This window comes from Scyliorhinus canicula, chromosome 15 (assembly GCF_902713615.1).
Source record: "Scyliorhinus canicula chromosome 15, sScyCan1.1, whole genome shotgun sequence".
In the NCBI taxonomy this organism is placed as follows: Eukaryota; Metazoa; Chordata; class Chondrichthyes; order Carcharhiniformes; family Scyliorhinidae; genus Scyliorhinus; species Scyliorhinus canicula.
The window spans coordinates 140625284-140639958 of NC_052160.1; the positions used below are offsets into that span (position 1 = coordinate 140625284).

The 14675-nt window shown below is 43.4% G+C and overlaps 1 protein-coding gene across 3 annotated transcripts in view; it reads right to left on the reverse strand.

Moving 5' to 3' along the window:
* Positions 1-11788, reverse strand: part of LOC119978430 (ubiquitin carboxyl-terminal hydrolase 49-like) — a 48954-nt gene extending 37166 nt beyond the window's left edge. For 2 of the 3 annotated variants that reach the window (XM_038820065.1, XM_038820063.1), the window contains exons 1-2: positions 11639-11788; positions 928-2402 (exon numbers count right to left, since the gene is read on the reverse strand). In XM_038820065.1, the coding sequence (XP_038675993.1) occupies positions 928-2340 (1413 nt within the window). In that variant the 5' untranslated portion in view covers positions 2341-2402; positions 11639-11788. Of the gene's footprint in view, positions 1-927; positions 2403-7025; positions 7357-11638 lie in introns of all 3 variants that reach the window. The other variant, XM_038820064.1, reaches the window with a different exon arrangement.
* Positions 11789-14675: the final 2887 nt, after the last annotated feature.

The following is a 14675-nucleotide window of genomic DNA, read 5'->3' on the forward strand; positions in this document are numbered from 1 at the left end:
GTGCGTGGAAGAGCAGAAATAATGCTCCGTTACTCAAAGACCAAATTCTTGAATCCTCCCCTTGTTCTACAAAGAGGTAAGTCCTGGAAAGTAAGCTATTTCAAACTTGTGAGGCTCACGATGAACTCGTAACAAATTATTTCTAGCAACTTGTGGGATATAAATCATAACCGACAGATCATTTTTCAGCCTCTCCTTGTGTGAAAAGGGTTCCCCATCAACAGTGTGCTCTACTTCAGTGACAACATGAATGTGGGGGAGGCAACGTAGAAGATCACTTGCAAAAAAAAAAAAATCACCAGGAGTTTCACTCCAGGTTTTTACCCAGTCGGTGATGCCTGTAAGTGGGTGAGTGTATGGAGGGGCGAGAAACAAGGTTGGGCTCTGATGCTTTCCAGAGTCAAATAGCTTGCCAAGGCTCATTATCAAGACACATATGTTAAGAATGGTCACTTGGGCACGGTAACAGATGGTTAGAGGCACCCAGGGAATTGCACTGCAGTAACAAACAGCACCTTCTGGACAGCAGCGAGCTTATAATTGAAAAGTTAAAACCCAAGGTTAGAACTTGGATGTACTCTCACTGGTATTGCTGAAAAAACTGATCTCTAACAAATGTTAACCAGGTTGGAAATGAAAAGGGGGATCAAGTTCTCAAGTTAAAAAGCAACCTTTTCAGTTTTCATTAAAAAAAAAGTGACGGATGGCAATGCCAAAAGGACACGGCTTTAACTTTTATACTGAGCACAGGCAACTTTACTGCTACATCTCATGCATGTGATAACTGATAGAAGAGTGCTGTCACTGGCTACAAAGTGGAAAGTATTCCATTCAGTAGCGTTGTCATCTTTCATCTTGACAAGATCAGATCAGGATTGAAGAATTAAATTAAAATAGGACTGCACACACACTGTCATTTTCTTTTACCTGACTGAGCAGCTGCCCGTGAAAGATGGTGTTCACCACCTTGAGAACCTGTTTGGTGAGCTTCCTCTGAGGAAAAGGAATAAGGATCCTGTGCTTTGTGCCTTCCGATTCCAGCTCCTGCTGCACTTTGTCCAGTAATTCACACAGAAATTCCTGAGCATCTTGCTGACCATAGCCCCGGAACGCCGGGATCAAGCTCCATACAGAGTGCAACATAGCAAACGGGGACACCAGAGCCCATTTCCCAGACCACATTACTCGAAAGAGCGTGTGAAGTTCATGGCAAAGAGAGATGTGCTTTGAGCTAGGCTCCTTGGGTTGAATAAGTTCCAGGTTCCTGGCCAGAGAGGCACCTCCATTCAAACCAGCTGGCATGCTGTATCTCCCTGAAGTTCCCACATGATCATTTCTTCCTGTTATGCAAGACGCAGGACCAATCCCCAGCGTGACCTTGTTAGACAATCTCGTTTTCCCATTTGTGGTCCTTGCCAATAGTTCTTCAGTCTCACAGAGATCAAGGGTTAAGAAACACTCTCTGAACTTCTGCAAGTGACTGAGTACTTGCAGGATGGAGTTCATGTAGCAGGTATTACCAAGGTTTCTTAAACCCGTAACACCAGGTGTTACCACTGGCTTACGCTTGGCAGCATAGTTCCGCTTCATTTTGTTCCTTTGTCGTTTTGAGGTAGGGGAAGTTTGTAGCACCTTTCGTCCAGTTGGTTTTCTGCACTTTCTCGAGCTGTGGTCCTCCTTCTGGATTTGAAATAAAATCCTAGAACTTTTCCTAGGTGGAGCGTTGGCGAGCTCTTCCATGAACTTGCGCTTTAGCTCCTGCCGGCGCTTCCTTGCTTCCTCCTTTCGTCTGTCCATTTCCTCCTGTAACCGTTTTTCTTCCATTCTACGTTTACCACTGGTCGTTTGTTCAAACCAAATGCGCATTGCTTTTGTGAGCAAAGACTGGCGCCTGTGCCAAAGAGCAGTGAACATCTGCTCTGTACTATGAGTCTGCCCTTTTTTGTTCTTCTGAAACGAACAAGGAGATTCCCCGCAAGCCATTGACCGCAATGCCCTGCCATTGCGTGCCATCGGACTGTACTTTTGGTTCTTTATTGCACTTAAAGTGCTTCTCAACAGTTTTAAATCCCCCGTAGCATTGTCATTCAACACGTAGTCATCACAAAGATAGCAAAAGACATAAAGTTCATTGACCTCCATAGCCAAAGGATGCCTAGTTTCCTCAAAGTGTTTGAGTGCATGCTCCTCTATGTAGCGGCCACAAGCCACATGGGAGCATTTAAGACAGGCCCAAACAGACTCAGTGGTGTTGCAGTCCATGCAATGCCACTTCTGGGGATTCAATATAGAGTGATTTTGGGCGAGTCGGAGACGTCCTACATGCTTACACCTATCCATGGCTTTAAAAAGCTCAGAAATATTCTGGTTGTAGTATCCTTGACCTGCTGTAATGCTTTAATCTGTAGAGAAAGACAAAAAAAAACTTCAGCCATTGGAACTTTACAGCAAGCTGTAAAACATCAAATTAGAACATTTTCACTTCGATAAAGTCCAAGCCCTGTAAATGCCCCAAATTGAACTCGTTACCTTTGCCAAACACACCACTGTTCATTAAAGAAAAGAAAAATAATTTTCCTTGCAGCTTCAAGCCACCAGATCAGGAGTGACACATCAAGCTGCTTTTCCTGCTCTCTCATCCAGTTAATAAAGGGTTACAAGCTTTTGACAAAGGATTGCAACATTCTCAAGAGGACAACTGCATTAATACATTTAAGACATTAAGTTTGATGTTGGTTAACCCCTGAAGATACAGGACATGAAAATAAGGTATGCAAAAAAACTGCAAGTTTAATAGATTTCTTATAGTCGGAAAAACAAAACATATGGGGAAGGGAGGGAATTATTGTGAAAGAGTGATCACCGTGCATAGTTACATGCAGTGTAAGAATAGACAACAAAAAGATTTGAAGGCAAGGCTTCTTGACTGGAAAAATAGTGAAATCAAAAAGGACATTGTCCAGTTTAAATAGAAGGAAATAGAGGCAAATCGAACTGCACTGAAAAGTAGAAAATATTTAAACAGTGGAAGGAATAGGTTAAAAATCAAGCGTATCCAGTACGGAAAAATAGAAGCACAAAGACTGGGGTGGTATAGGGGAATTAGAAGAGATTTTGAAACCAGAAAAACATTGATCTTACAGGGCAGATTTAAAAAAAGAGGAAATTAAAAATTGTTTTTTTTAAAAAAAAGCAATCAAGAATTATGAAGATGCATTCCTAGTGAGTGGATAGTCAAGGTTTTGGTACAATGGTGAAAAGGAGTAGAGATTAAGGGAATGACAGATATACAAAATGTGTATTTAGCCCCATTTTTTACAGATGAGGTGGATATTAGGATTAAAGAATTACCGCAGAAGAAAGAAAGTTTATAGCACAGGATGCAGCCAGCAGACACTCTGTGCTGGATCATTGAGAGTTAAATCTATAATCAATTCCAATTCCTTGCAATCGCCCCGGAATCCTGCACCTTTATCTCTTTCAAATATTTTTCCACTCTACCCTTAAACAATGGTCTCTGACTAAACCATTTGATGTGGAAAAGCGTTCAGTGCTCATGCAGTCCTCTTAATAAAGACGTTTCTCAATCACACTCCTCGACTGTTTTTTGGCGGTTTTCCATTCACCATACTAAAACCCTTCACAACTTTAAAAATCTGTTTTAAATATTCTCTTTACATTCTCCAGTAAAGATCAGTCCCAATACTTCATGTCGTCGCCGCCGCCACCCCCCCCCCCCCCCCCCCCCCCCCCCCCCCACCCACCCCCACCACAAGCATACGGCTCTCATCCCTGCATTATTACCCTGCCAAATCTACACTATACAGCCTCTAGGATTGCAATGTCCTTTCTATAGGAGGCACCCAAAGCCACTCACAATAATCTAACAATGGCCTCATCAATGCTATGCACTAGAGGCGGCTGCAGGGCCATTAAGAATGGTTATTGTTTAACCAAAAGGGAAGTCATTATTCAAGGAACTGGTACAAAAGATATTACTCGAACTTAAGGTAGAAAAATCACTGGGACGTGCTTGTTTACAAATCGAAGATCCTCAAGAAATGCAGAGACTCTGACTGATTTTCCACAATTTGGCACGAGAAGTTTGGACAGTGGAAAACATGACATTCTTTAAAAAAGGGAACATGGTAAAACAAAGTTAAATCATTGGGCAAGTACATAATCCATTTTTTCCAATTAAGGGGCAATTCAGCATGGCCAATTCATCTTCGGGTTGTGGGGGTGAAACCCACACAAACACGGGGAGAATGTGCAAACTCCACACGGACAGTGACCCAGAGCCGGGATCGAATCTGGGACCTTGGCGCTGTGAGGCAGCCGTGCCAACCACTGCACCACCGTGCTGCCCTCGTACTCAACTACTGTCACAGGATTTTTTTCAAAAAATAATAAGGGGAGAACAGAAATTCAGTGCATTAAGCTAAGATGAGTTTTAAAAATCTATTCATTAAAACGCTTATGGCAATGATAATGGCCATAATGGAATTACAGGAGCGATGCCCCCAGTTTCCTATAAGGGCATATTTTAAATGATTTTGGAGAGCTATGAAGTGAGCAGTTTAAAAAACCCTGACTGGCTCCAAGATTGCAATTGCATTTTATAGGCCTGAAAGAATGGCTAACTTGGGGAATGTCAGACTGAACGATTCAGTAAGGGGGTGCACCAAGGTTGATGCTCAAATCGAGTAGATAAAAGGGAGCTCCATACCTTGAAGGCACAGATGAGCATATTGATGGCAAATTTAAAAAGCAGTGCGATAATGTTAAGGGACTTTAACTATCCTTTTTTTTAAATTTAGAGTACCCAATTCATTTTTTCCAATTAAGGGGCAATTTAGCGTGGCCAATCCACCTAGGCTGCACATCTTTGGGTTGTGAGGGTGAAACTCACGCAGACACGGGGAGAACGTGCCAACTCCACACAGACAGTGACCCAGAGCCGGGGTCGAACCTGGGACCTCGGTGCTGTGAGACTTTAACTATCCTAATATAGACTAGGACAAACAGTGTTATAGGCTGTGAAACGCAAACGGAAATTAATCCAATTCAACAAGGGAGGAAGCAGTGCTGGATCTAGTTCTGGAAAATGGATTAGGCAAAGTGAAATGTGCTACATGAGGAGATCAGCAAACTAATAAGTGATCACAAAATAAATTTTGATGCAGTTACAGAAAGAGAAAAGATAACATCAAGATTACAGTAACTTCATACTTGTGACAATAAAAGATTATTATTATTAAGATAATATGCTCAGCTACGGAAGAGTTAATATTTTGTTAATATTCATTCAATGGATGAGGGCGTGACTGGGTAGGCCAGCTTTTATTGCCCATCCCACATTGCCCTCGAGAAGGTGGTGTTGGTGAGCTGCATTTGTGAGCCGCTGCAATACATGTGGTGTAGGTACACCCACAGTGCTGTTAGCAAGGGAGTTCCAGGATTTTGACTCAGTGACAGTGAAGACAGCGATATATTTCAAAATCAGGATGATGTGTGACTTTTAGGGGAATTTCCAGGAAGTGCGAATGACTCCTTTCATCACTTAACTGATGATCAAGAGTAGGCTGATGGGATAATTGGCTGAGTTGGATGTGTCCTGCTTTTTTGTACACAACATACCTGGGCAATTTTCCACATTGCTGGGTAGATATCAAAGTTGTAGCTGTACTGGAACAGCTCGTCTAGGTGACACAGCTAGTTCTGGTGCGCACATTCTCAGTACTACTGATAGATTTTTGTCAGGGCCTGTAGCCTTTGCAGTTTCAAATTGGCTGAAGACTGGCACCTGTGATTCTGGGGACCTCTAGGAGGCGGGATGGATCATCCACTTGGCACAGTCGTGTTCAACATGGAGGAGTACTGATTCACCAGCTGAGGATGGACAGTACGTGGTAATCAGCAGGAGGTTTCCTTGCCTATGTTTGACCTGATGCTGGTTGGACAAGATACATCCAGGGATGGTGATGGTGGTGCCTGGGACATTGTCTGTAAGGTGTGATTCCATCAATATGATTATGTCAGGCTGTTGCTCGACTAGTCTGTGGGACAGCTCTCCTAATTTTGGCAAAAGTCCCCAATAATAACAAAAATTCTTTGCAAGGTAGGCAGGGCTGAGTTTGGCATTGTTGTTTCCAGTGCCTATGTTGGTGCCGGGTAGTCTGTCCATCTTCACTCCTTTGAGGTTTTAAAAAAATTTGAAACAACTGAAGGCAATTCAGAGGGCATTTAAGAGTCAATCATATTGCTGTGGGTCTAGAGTCACATGTAGGCCAGACCAGGTAAGGGTTGCAGATTTCCTTCTCCCAAAGGAAGTAATTTAACCAGATGAATTTTTGTGACAAGCGACAACGGTTTCTTGGTTATCTTTAGACTTTTAAATCCAAGAGCCACGTGGGTGCAGATGGAATCAAAGTTGCGTAGAGGGTCTGGGGCGGGGGCATTAGCGGAGGCCACACTCCCATTCTCAAATCCAGTAGTTGTCTCCACCTTGAAGATATGGAGAGAATTTCGACAACATTTGAAATTAAAGGCTGTGTCGAAGCTGGCTCCGATTTGTGAGAGTCAGATGTTCGAGCTTGCGAGGTTGGATGCCACATTCCCTGGTGGGGGGGGGGGAGGATCGGGATCTGCTCCTGGAGGGGCAGTTTGTCAGTTTAGACGATCTGTCAAAGAAGTTTGGGCTCTCACGATCTGACTCATTCAGACACTTGTAAGTTCGCAATTTTGTGAAACAGATCTAACCGACATTCCCCATAGCGCCGCAAACCTCGTTAATGGAGAGGGTTCTTTTGCTCACAGGGTCGGAGGCAGTATTTTCCGTATTCATGGATGGATTAAGTCAGAGGACTCGGTATCAGTTGAGTGGGTTAAGGCCCAGTTGGGGGAGGCGTTAGGGGCCTGTTTTAGATGATGAGGCGTGGAGTGTGGCCCTACAGAAGGTGAACTCCACGTCTTTGTGTGCGAGGCTTGGCTGAGTACAACTTAAAGTAGTGTTTAAGGCTCACCTGACTAGGTCCAGGATGAGTCGGTTCTTTGAACGGGTAGAGGACAAGTGTGAGCACTGTGCAGGGGGTCCGGCCAACCACGAGCATATGTTTTGGACGAGTCCCAAGCTTGCGGGTTTCTGGGTATCCTTCTTTAACATTATGTTGCCGATTCTGAAAATTCAGCTAGAGCCCTGTCCCTTGGTGGCCATATTTGGGGTGTTGGACTCGCCGGAGCTGCAGACGGGCACGGGGGCCGATGTTCCGGCTTTTGGCTCGCTGATTGCCTGGAGGTCAGCTTCTCCGTCTAGTGCCTCAGGTGTGGCTCGGAAATCTGATAGAGCTCCTATACCTCAAGAAAGTCAAAAATGTGCAGAGTAGGTAGATTGGCCACACTAAATTGCCCCTTAATTGGAAAATATAATTGGGTAATCTAAATTCATAAAAAAAAAGAAAGTCAAGTGCACTGTGAGGGGAGCAATTGAGGAATTTATTTTATTTGTTTTATAAATAAATTTAGAGTACCCAACTCATTTTTTCCAATTAAGGGCCACTTTAGCGCGTCCAATCCACCTACCCTACAGATCTTTGGGTTGTGGGGGTGAAACCCAGGCAATCACGGGGAGAATGTGCAAACTCCACACGGACAGTGACCCATAGCCAGGATCGAACCTGGGACCTCGGCGCCGTGAGGCAACAGGGCTAACCCACTGCACCACCGTGCTGCCCCCCAATTGAGGCATTTTACCGAAGATGACAGCCGTTTGTGTATTCCAAACAGCTGGTCACCATTAGTTGCTAAGGGGGGGGGTTTAGGTCTTTGGAAGGGTGAAGGTCGGTTACAGGGGAAGGTAAGTGTGAATGGGGGGGGCGGGGTTTACTCTGTTGGTTGTGTTGTTTTGTATTATGTATAAAATGGTAAAAAACTGAATAAAAATATCTTTTAAAAATCCAGAGCTTTATTGAATTTAAATTCCACCACCTGTCATGCTGCGATTTGAACACAGGTCCCCAGAGTTTAAGCCTGTGGCCCTGGGTTACAAGTCCAGCAACAATACCACTACAGATTTATGATGTGGAGATACCGGCGTTGGACTGGGGTGAGCACAGTAAGAAATCTTACAACACCAGGTTAAAGTCCAACAGGTTTGTTTCAAACACGAGCTTTCGGAGCGCAGCTCCTTCCTCAACTGTTGGACTTTAACCTGGTGTTGCAAGACTTCTTACTACAGATTTAAGAAGGGATCCTGCACGGGTAGACTGGAAACGGTGATTGCCGGATAATTCAGGCATTCAGGGAAGAGAGGATGCAGACACAAACTGGACATATTATTTTCAAGGAAAAAGGTACTGAAAGCTAATGAACCCTGGGTAAGAAGAAAAGTAAAAGTTTAAATAAAACAGAAAAGGGCTTATGACAAATGTCAGCAGGAAGATTTAGTTAATAAGCAGGAAGGTTATGGAAAGTACAGGAAGTAAAAAAAAGTGATTAGTAGGCAACAATAAATTGAACCCCAAAACGTTAAAGGCTGAAATTTTATGGACAGGTGAAGTGCACTGATTAACTGTTAATGATTCAGGTCAACGATCTTTCGCCAGAACTGTTCCGATGAAAGGGTTATTGACCTAAAACATGAACACGCTCCCTCTCCACACAAGCTGCCTGACCTGCTTAGTATTTTCAGCATTTTCTGGGTTTTTTCAGATTTCCAGCATCTGCAGTGTTTTGCTTGTAGCTACAATTTGGGCCCATTAAAGGCAAGAGAAAGCTCTTCATGTACAGACAAGGGACTACGGCTACTCTATTAAATGAGGACTTTGCACCTGTCTTCACAAAGGAGAGAATGATGTGAAAGTCACACTGAAAAAGGCCTGGGACCTTTGGACAGGATCATAATGGTTGAGAAAATGTGCAGCAAAAATAGATTAGCATTACTCAAAGTTGGCAAGTCATCTGGACAGGATGGAATGTATCTTGGTTGCTGAAAGAAGCAACGGTAGAAATGGCAGAGCAGTACTCACAATTTTTCAAACCTCATTGGATGCAGGAGTAATGGCGGGGCTGATAACATTACCTACCAGCCATGTAAGGGAACAGGGGTAAACCAGAAATCTACAGGCCTGTCAGCCTAACACTGGTGGTAGGGAAGTTATTAGAAACCATGTTCAGGATAAAATAAACTTTAATTAAGGAGAGCTAACATGGAATATATATTTGACTAATTTGATTTAATTCTTCAATGAGCTAACAGAGAACATAGAACATACAGTGCAGAAGGAAGCCATTCAGCTCAGCAAGTCTGCACCAACCCACTTAAGCCTTCACTTCAACTCTATCCCTTTAACCCAATAACCCCATCTAACCTTTTTTGGACACTAAGGACAATTTATCATGGCCAATCCACCTAACCTGCACGTCTTTCGACTGTGGGAGGAAACCGGAGCACCCAACAAAACCCACACAGACACAGGGAGAACGTGCAGACTCTGCAGACAGTGACCCAGCAGGGAAATGAACCTGGGAACCTGGCGCTGTGAAGACACAGCGTTAACCACTATGCTACCGTGCTGCCCGGTGAGAAGGTGGAATAAGGTAGTACAACCAGCTGATGTTGTATATGGACTATCAGAAAGTGTTTGACAAAGTGCCATACCGGTGGATTATTAAGAAGGGAGAAGTCAATGGAATTAAGGGAAAGTGGCAATATGAATACAAAATTGCTTCAGCAACAGAAAGCAAAGGATTGGTGTTTTTCCGTCTAGGTGATTGGTTGCTGTGATGCTACCCAATGGGCAGTTTTGGGTCCATTTCCCTTTTCAATTTTTATAAGCAATCTTGACTTGGGTGAAGGGAATATCATTATAAAGTCTGCAGATGATAGGAAACATGGTAAAATAGTAGATAAGTGATGAGAATAACTATAAGCTTCAAGGTACCATAAACAGGAAAGCAAAATGGTCCATGGAGTTCAAAGTGGAGAAGAGATGTATTTTGGGGTGACTAATACATAAAGCCAGTATACCATAATGGCACAATTTGGAACAGTATAGATGAGTATTGATCTTGATATCTAGATAGAGAAATCCTGAAAGGTGGCAGAACGAATTGGTATGATGGTTGAAATGTCAAATAAATGGATTACTTGGGTTTATAAACAGAGGAACAGAATAAAATCTAGAAATCGCAAGTTAGAACTTTATAAATCAGCTGGAATATTGTGGATGACTCTGGGCACCACACTTTAGGAAAGATGTACAGGTCTCAAAGGGCACAGAGGAGGCGTTCATGGGGAGGGGCCTCAGTCGCATGGAGAGATTGGAAAAGTTTGGACAGTTCTCCAAGGAATACAGGTGACTGAATAGAGGCTTATGATGAGAGGTTTTAATAGAACTGATAGATAAAACATTATCCCCTCCGGCAAGTGGGTCAATAACTGAAAATCAAAATATTAGCAAAATTTCAAGCATGAGATGAGGAGAAATCATTGTGTGATTAAACTTTAGTTATGGAGACAAGAAGGTTCTCGATTTGATTCCTGGAGATTTCTAGCCCACTGCAATTGGAAACAGACTCCGCAAATAGGTTGCAGAATGGAAAATTCATCAGACTGCTGGGATCTCCACAGTGACCACTGCTGGAAATTGCGCAAGTGGAAAAAAATATACAGGACAGACTAGTCAGTTAAATTCCCTTCAACTAGCAGCACGGTGGCGCAGTGGTTAGCACTGCCGCCTCACGGCGCCGAGATCCCAGGTTCAATCCCGGCTCTGGGTCACTATCCATGTGGTGTTTGCAGATTCTCCCCATGTTTGCGTGGGTTTCACCCCAAAAACCTCAAAGATGTGCAGGGTAGGTGGATTGGTCACGCTAAATTGCCCCTTAATTGGAAAAAATGAATTGGGTACTTTAAACTTTTTTTTAAAAATTCCCTTCAAATGTGTTGGGTGGCACGGTAGCCCAGTGGTTAGCACTGTTGCTTCACAACTCCAGGGTCCCAGGTTCGATTCCCGGCTTGGGTCACTGTCTATGCAGAGTCTACACATTCTCCCCGTGTCTGTGTGGGTTTCTCCGGGTGCTCCGGTTTCCTCCCACACTCCAAAGATGTGCAGATTAGGCGGATTGGCCATGCTAACTTGCCTCTTCAGTGTCCAAAAAGATTAGGTGGGGTTACTGGGATAGGGTGGAGGTGTGGGCTTAGGTAGGGTGCTCTTTCCAAGGGCCGGTGCAGACTTGATGGGCCTAATGGCCTCCTTCTGCACTGTAAATTCTATGGTTTTATGATTCTAACAACTACTGCCTGGGTTCACCAAAGACTGCTCACTTGACCAAGATATTAAGGGATGGTTGGCAGTGTAGATCACGAGGCAGTGACTCCTGGAGGAAGGTGGTGAGAAAATTTGAAAACAAACCAAGGATTAATAAGGACAACGCGCAAGCAAAGGGTCAAAATAAAAACTCACCACAATTGCCACAAACATTTTCTGGAACAATTAAAGTGCAAATCACATTTCTAATCCTTGACAGGGCTCTGGCTGATCATATTCCTCAACATAGGAAAGGGAAAATGAGGAAAATAAGTAATGCTTGGGTTGCTGTCTGCGCACATCATCTTGCAGAAAGCATCTGTACTTACTTAGACATTCTCAAATCTTCTTCCAACAACGGAGTGGTCACAGTATGAAGAAATACCATCTCAGCACGCAATAGTCACAGCACTGTATTTCCACGTTACGTTCTTCAGTACTGTCAGGATACCATATTACAGGCAGTCAACCTTACAGCTCTGAAATATTAAAAAAATACACCTTTTAAATATCAAGTACGATTAAGAACATGTCCCTCAAGCTCAGACATATACCACATTCAATGCATTGTATTTAGTGAATGAGTCTGGCAATATGGAGATATTTTAAGAGAGCGAAGCCTTCCGTAGCGAAACAGAATTAATATTTAGACAATGCTATTTCTGTAAGCATCACTAACTGGTATCATCTGCATTCTATTTGCTACTTCCCTTTCTATCCCAAGAGGTATATGCACAGCTGTGGAGGATTGCCTTTTTAATATGCAGATACCCCAAGACTACCCACGAAAATGGCTGTCAAAATTAATTTGGTTGAATTTTGATGCAAAACTCTTGTGTAAAAATGTCCACAGGAACGGCAAAAACTGTAAACATCCAATGAAAAAAATGATCTAATTTTCTAATGATATGCCAGCCTGAGGGCCTAATTGTACCAAATGGTCAGCAACTAACCAGCAGTTTTCACCAATGCCCATTGATATGTGGTGATTTACGACATCTGTGACAACGTGCTGGAATTACAGAACAAGGCTTTTGATGCTACTTTACGGCATTGTTTAAAATATCATACACGAGTTAGAGAACGGACAACCAAAACAGGGCATTCATATTAATGCATGGGTTAACATCCTCATTTATTTGTTCACTCCGCTGTAAGATGTACATTGCATCTGCCATACTTTGTCTTCCTCGAATGCATGTTAAATGTAGTTAACCCTTGCAATGTGCGGTGGAGGGGAGACTGAGGAGGGCAGAGCAAACAAGCCATGCATTGCAGCGAGGGGCACGTTAGATTGACATTCCCTTTCATCCCAGTGAACAGCATGGTGGAAACAGTAGGGAAATATTTCTACACACATTGGGGCAGCAGGAAAAGAATGAAGACAGTGGCCAGAGGAAGCTTTTCAAGTCACAACAAGGGAGAAGGGACACAGCAGGTTAATTTATGGGGGGGGGGGGGGGGGGGGGAGGAAGAGTGCTGCAAGAGAGAGAGGAGCAAAGGACAGGAACAAGAAGCAGTTTCAAGCTGTCTCACAGCTGGGCAGAGACAGAAAATCCCCCAACATTCTTTTCACTTAAAAAGGTGCATAGAGAGAGAGAAATAATTTTACAATTAAAAAAACCACAATTAAAATATTTCTCTTCCACCCTGTCAAGAGACTGCAGAGGCTAGGGATGGACTGTTGTTCAAATCATGCATTCAGAGTTAGGCCTCTGCCATTGATCAATGACAGACAGAGATGAATGGAAGTTCCAATTGGCTGATCTGATCAACATGCACAAAGGAGGCACATTGAGAAAGTGTGAGGGGGCTTTAACAGAATTAACATGAATCACAGACACGTCATTTGTTGGAGGATTTTTCCCCCCCCCGAAGCGTTTCATCCACAATTATAAGTATGGTGCAAAAAGAATTAGATTGAAGTTGCTTAAAATAGAAGAAAGACAACACCACAAATTGCTGCAGGAATCATTAAATACAGAGAATCGAGGCATGAATGCAATGTGTGCTCGGGGGGGGGGGGGGGGGGGGGGGGGCAGAGAACACAAAAAAAACCCTGCATCATGACAGCTCTACTGCTCCGTAACCTAACACTAACTCTCTGGATATAATTGGTTTCAAAAACTGCACTTCATATTCATCAATACTCTCAAATTGTAGGGCTGCAGTCTTCAAGTGCTAATGGAATTTAACATTTTTTTTTAAAAAGCAAAACTAATGCAAGGGGAGTGCATTTAATATTTCAAAATCCTGATTGGGAAAAATGGCATTTTGCCCTTTCCACCAACACACAAGCATATCACAATTCAATTATACCTTCACACTGGCACAGGTCTAACACCAAGCATTAAGCTGACCCATCTCAAAGTTCTCTATTCCAAAAGGAAAAAGGAGCAGGAGCTTCAATTTGTCACAGGCAAATGCTAATGGAATCTATAGAAAGGTTCTGAACACAAAACTCCAAAAGAACATTTTCAGTTATATTGGCTGGGACAGCAAAAATATCTATCTTTCCTCACTAACAAACCTTTTTTCATTCGATCCCTATTCGCAGCATGCAAGCCTTACTAACTTTGTTATACAGGTCCCACGCCACCACTTAACCACCGTGCTGAGATTTCTCAATATTTTTTTTCCCAAAGACAGTTAAATCTAAATTAACATTCTGTGGCGAACTGGTTACAAATCACATACGGAACATGTCTATAGAATTTCCCTCTCACCCGCACTTCCAATCTCCCTTTTCCTTTGCAAGGCATTGACTTTTCCTGTACGGCTCCATAAGAACCAGCAGTACTTTGGTTCATTGCCCAAGTACAGGTTTGGGGCAGCAAGCATGCATATGCTGTTTGTGGATGATAGCGAAGCTCTGACTGTTTTTTCTCCTTTTGCAAGATGCCGCATAGCTCAGCTGATACAGGAAAATACTTTGATACCGAGCTACACAGGCCACACAATGTCTTGTCTGATTCCCACCTGCATTTACGCACTTTCACCCCTGACGAAACCACCATCTCCTTCTCCGGCAACTATAAGCACCTAGCCCCCTCCAGTACCACATTCACTACGTGTTGAGAGCATCATCAACCTATTGGTTCATTAATGGGGGAGTGAAAGAGAGGGCTCAAACTGTCCTGTTGGACAAGAACACTTTCACAGGGTGGCACGGTGGCAAGCACTGGTGCCTCACAGCGGCGAGGACCCGGGTTCGATCCTGGCCCAGGGTCACCGTCCGTGTGGAGTTTGCACATTCTCCCGTGTCTGCGTGGTCTCAATCCACAACCCAAAGATGTGCAGGGTAGGTGAATTGGCCACGCTAAATTGCCCCTTAATTGGAAAAAAAATCAAAGGCAATTTCAGCGT